The sequence below is a fragment of the Oncorhynchus mykiss genome, chromosome 12 (assembly GCF_057628025.1).
Source record: "Oncorhynchus mykiss isolate SJ-2025 chromosome 12, ASM5762802v1, whole genome shotgun sequence".
In the NCBI taxonomy this organism is placed as follows: Eukaryota; Metazoa; Chordata; class Actinopteri; order Salmoniformes; family Salmonidae; genus Oncorhynchus; species Oncorhynchus mykiss.
In genome coordinates this window covers 15,057,269-15,062,500 of record NC_143033.1, presented here as the reverse complement: position 1 = coordinate 15,062,500, position 5,232 = coordinate 15,057,269, and the positions used below count along the sequence as shown (strand labels likewise).

At 41.5% G+C, this 5,232-nt stretch overlaps 1 protein-coding gene across 1 annotated transcript; it reads left to right on the top strand.

Moving 5' to 3' along the window:
- Positions 1–467: 467 nt before the first annotated feature.
- On the top strand, positions 468–3,500 carry tdgf1 (teratocarcinoma-derived growth factor 1). Its single transcript, XM_021622725.3, has 6 exons — positions 468–816; positions 941–990; positions 1,108–1,284; positions 1,805–1,919; positions 2,011–2,120; positions 2,713–3,500. Exons 1-6 carry the CDS (start codon positions 794–796, stop codon positions 2,814–2,816), a joined length of 579 nt encoding a protein of 192 aa, XP_021478400.3. The 5' UTR covers positions 468–793; the 3' UTR covers positions 2,817–3,500.
- The last annotated feature ends 1,732 nt before the right edge of the window (positions 3,501–5,232 follow it).

Sequence of the window (5,232 nt, the reverse complement as noted above, 5' to 3'; positions counted from 1 at the left end):
AATGGTTTCTGACTGGTGCAGAAATGTTCTGAAATGTTTATATATATCTCCAGCAAGCAATCAGATACTATTGCATGAGATATAAAGATATAGGCCTATGATGGAATACAATTGTTGAGGAGGTCAGACCACTGTTTTCACCTAAGCACAAGTGGTGTGGCTTTTAGAAGCCAAGTTCCTCTGTGTGTGGGTGACTAGTATATATTTTGTGTGTGGGTGACTAGTATATATTTTGTGTGTGGGTGACTAGTATATATTTTGTGTGTGGGTGACTAGTATATATTTTTCGTATGCAGACCAAATCCTATTTTTCACCAACTACATTGTGTGCGCTCTGGGTGTTTCCAATGTGCGTGCTAGATTGTTTTGTTACATTACAAATCTCCGTCCTATATTATAATCAGCAACTCGAACTTTACCTTCACAGAGGAGCGCTCCGTCATTTGCATGTCGAGATTCCGGAGGTGGGTGTGATCTCATGTATGTGTATGGAACCGGAGGGGGCGGGGCAAATAGGTGCAAATTGACTGTCAGGGCCGGGTGTTTGAGTGAGGCCTTTCGGGAGGGTCGCCACAATATTGGATGCTTTTTTTCCCCAGAGTATCGCCTCCTCTGGAATACAGAGCTTGATGACTTGGAACAGAAGAGAGGAGCAGTCGTTTGAGTATCACTTGCGAGCTAACTGTTTACTTTAGCCTGTTGCAATAGGCTTTAGAAGAAGCCTTCTGCATGCGAGTTTGTATTGTTAGCAAACTGGTGACTTTTGGAAGTACATTTTGTCCGGGAAAATAAAATGAATTTGAGTCAACTTTTCAGGTAAGTCTATTGATGGATTAATTGGTTAGGTAAAATGTTGTAATTTCTTTATTTTTAAGTTAAAAAATGCCTACCGCCTAGATTTATTTTAACATGAAATATTTTCCCTCTTCATGTATTTTAGGGTTTTGCTCTCAATAGCTGTTGCCTACGAGGCCATTACAATTGGATCAGGTATGTCAATATGTTGCATCTGGCCCTCGCTTCGGCCATAGTTTACTCATCTGAAACGGCTTACACGTTATACCTAAATATTAACCTTAATTTATCAAATGTTTTCTTATGTCCAAGGCTGTGAAGGAGCTGAATGCACCAAAACCTTAGAGGTATTGACCAAAACGGTGGACTATGGAAAGCCGAACCAACACGCTGATTACCTGAATCAGTTCAATGAGATGAACTCTCCTACCGTGGACAGGAAACATCGCGATGCGGCCTCTGTCCTACCATTCATCGGCCTCACTGGAAGTAAGTTGGGCATTGATCGCGTAAAATGACTGAAATCAACCTCTCATGGCCTCCATAAACTCACAGCAATGAGTTTGAGCTTGACCTTGGGTGAATTAATTCTGCCTGTCTTGCTTTTTGTCACGCATTCGTCATCCTGCATCGATGTTTTTTGTTGTCTTATTTCACACAAACAAACGTAGGCCAAGTCTGTTTTTATTGCGCAGTGATTGAAACCATGGCTCTGTAGGAACGTGTTAACTGTGCTTCCAGTCAGCTGGACAGTGTTTTAGTCTTCAGGCTATGGCCATTTTAGTAGGCAAACATTATGGAACGTTGCAGATAACAATTTAATTAATCGAACCGACATGGTTACTTATTTTACATGTAGAGAGGCATGTTTATTCTACTTGGTAAATGTTCTATCTGATTGTTGCATAATGTTCTGAACACACCCTGGGGCTGAAGCCTGAGTGTAATACAACAACACTCAGAACATCCATATTAAACCTCTACCCCATGTCCTTCTCTCATTTTAAAGGTGCAAAGCAGAGTCGTAACTGCTGTAAGAATGGAGGGACCTGCATCTTGGGAAGTTTTTGCGCATGCCCACCACATTTTACTGGCCGGAGCTGTGAATACGATGAACGAGTCAGGTAATTTAATTTAAGTTTGAAGTCTAAAAGTAATGTATCTAGCCTGTATTGACATGTATCTCTCTCTGCTCTGTCCCTTTTGTGCTTACAGGAGCTGTGGTACCATTCCCCATGGGGTGTGGGTTCAGAAAGGCTGCTCATACTGCAGGTGTGGATATGGGGTCATGCACTGTTTTCCTCAGGTGTTCCACGAGGACTGTGGTGAGAACGCACTTTATGATACTTTGCTAGATGTTCTGTTTTTCACTCTCCAAAATGTCACTCAAAAACTGTCTGAATTCTTTTTTATCCTCTGATAAGAGGAAGATGTTGGGTATTAGCTAACATGTTTAACCTCCATCTTAGGTCTACTTACTCAAAAGCACCATTTGTCTCTGTTCATATCAGACCAGACTTGGTTTGTGTTGATAAAATAGGACTGGTCTACCGGGTGTCTTTTGCAAGGCCTTTGAGAGTAACATAGGGAAAGGTATTATCAGAGGTGGCACCAGTTTGGCTGTGAATGGGGGATGAGAAAAGACATTTGCACCTCACTGGGCAGCAGAATGGGTTTCTGTAGATTATCACAGGCAGTGGCTCTGCCCTGAGAACCTACAAAAGATTATTCAGAGGCCAGGTTTTCAGGTCTGACGATGTGCCAACGGCCCCATTTCCCCGATTCACATTCCTCCATTTGTCAGTCCACTTTATTTGTGCTACAGTTCCTTCTTTCTCATCTCTTTCCATTTCAGTCTCCTTTTATTCATGATGTTTGCTGGGGGGTTCTCTCCCCCCCCTCTCATTTTTCTTTCAGACGAGGACCAGGAAGTCCGCTGGTTTCATTCGCCGGGTGTCCGAACGCTGCAGACCAAGTACTTCCTGTGTCTAGGACTAATGTTTTTAGTTTTGTTTGCTTGAGAAGCTACGGGTGAATGAGACCCAATGGATTTCTGCCTCAAGGGCCTCATGAAATGACTCCTGTTTTTTGGGCGATGTACTGAAATGAAATTTCCTTCCAGTGGAAGTCTGAACTACAACTTGCTGTGTTTAAAAGCAACTGTCGTGTAAATGTGAAGGATGCTGTACATAAGATTTTAATGGAAAATATTTGGTATTGTGCTTTTTATTCGCAATCTTTCTAGACTTGATGAATCTGTGTTTTGAACACGGCAATCATTCAACGTGTCCTGTGTTGAACTCTGTTTTACAAACGGAGTGTGATGACGTATGTTTGTTTCTGTTTGGTAGTACACATTGTGACCAATATTATTGCATTAACTGTTAAGTGTACTCTCAACAGAAACAAAGTGTCACTTTTGAACCAAGTTCTGTTTTAGTTATCTTATTGGTTGTATTTGCAGTTCAAACACCTGGTTGCTGTTCCTATTTACACGGACAGTTTGATAAAGCCGGAACGACCTGTGATTGTTGACCTATTTGCCCGTTTTCCCTTATCTAAAATAAACAATTAGACCCCTCAATCGATGACCAGTGTTGATGTTCCAAGTTGTTGTGTTAATAGTCATTGCTCTGGTCAAAGTTTTTTCCAATTGGCTGTGATGGAAATTGAATGTGTTTGTGTCATTAAAAATCTCATAACGTGATATTGACTTTTATTTGTGCGTCCATATTATTTATCTGGTATGGATGATAAGGTTGCCAATAGCACATGTAGTTGGATAGTTTACCTATCTAGGTATAATTAACTGCCATAGTTATTTGTGGTGGATGTACAACAACAGATCCATTTAAATTATTCTATATGTTAGGATATGTGCAAACAGAGGTTTGGGACTCTTATTGGTCTATTAATTCATTTTAGTTCAACTGTCGTACCATACCAGAACCCAAGATAGAAGCTTGTTTTACTCCAATGTTTATAAACAAATACTATAGCCTCAAAATATGGTTAACGCTATCATTTTATATAATGGTCAGTCCTTGCATCCATAGCTCTGTCTATGAATTTGAGTGGTTACATTTCTCCAGCCCCATCCTTCATTTCCTAAAACAGTGGGGGACAGTTATTTTGTTGTTTCAACTGCGGATTGCCCCTTTAATATATGATTCATGAGGCCGGATTTCAAAATGAAAAATATGTTTAAAGCATTCAATCTCATTTTTAAGAGTGGCAATTACCACACGTTTGAACAAAGTAACCTATTGATTGGTTTTGCAATGCAAATGCATTGTCTCCGTGAGCCAGGTCTAAAGCACAATGACCACTCACAGCTCTATTTTGCTGTTTTATCTCTTTCCTAGATTCTACAAAACAGAACACAGATTAAATGGGGCGTTGAGTCGTGATGCACGGAGAAAGAATCAAGTAGACTTTCATATGAATGAAACTTGCATAGTCTCTGTGCTGCTTTCCCCATGTCAGGACTGAAGGTCCTCTTCCTGCTTCTCCACTCCACTGTAACAGACTGAACAGGTAGAGGTGTCAGCTGTTGAACACTCTTTAGAAATAGAAAGAGACATAGCTAGAGCTCTTTTCTCTGGGGGGATTGGGTGTAACTGGCAGTAGTGGGAATTTCCTGATGGCTCCCAGCTCACTGATGGCTCTCCTTCCCTGGCTCTTCCTCTGTCTACCAGGTCAACTGGATGTTGGTTCAATCAGCCTCAGCCAGACAAACCCAAAGCCACTGATGGCTCTCCCTGTGTAGTGTGTACCAGGTCTGAGTATACAGACAAACAGACAAGAAGGACAGACACAGACAGACCCAAAATTAGGTTTGATTATACAATTGAAAGTTGGCTCAGACAGCCTCAGATCAGAAGAACCCAAAACCACTAACGGCTCTCCCTGTGTAGTGTGTACCATGTGAGTATACAACTGAATGTTGCATCAGACGAACCCAAAACCAGATGATGATCATAAGAGAGCCTTCCAATCACCATCAAAACCCAAATGGCAGTGAAATTAAAGTGTATTGCTTCGTCAATACCAGACAACAAGTAACTGCACATTTCTGTGCTAAAACAGCATCTGTATTTATTTTCTTAGTGACAAGGGTCAGTTTCTCTGAGACAGATTAGACCCAGTCCTGGGCTGAAAAGCATTTGAGAAAGGATCTGAGAAACTGGCCCTGTAGAGCAATGGAGATTCACACATATAAATTGACATGTTGGTGTTGACATATGGTGTTGCCTTTCTATGTATGTGATTATAGGATTGAGTTGCTGGTAAAGAGATGGTAGCTAACTGCCCTGGACTAATCCCTCTATCCAACACAGTGATTTATTGAGCTGCTCCTGTCTGTCTGTGTGAGCTTCCACTAGCCTGGCTGGCTGCCTGTCTGCCTCTGCTCCTGCCCCTCTCTCTCTCTTTCTT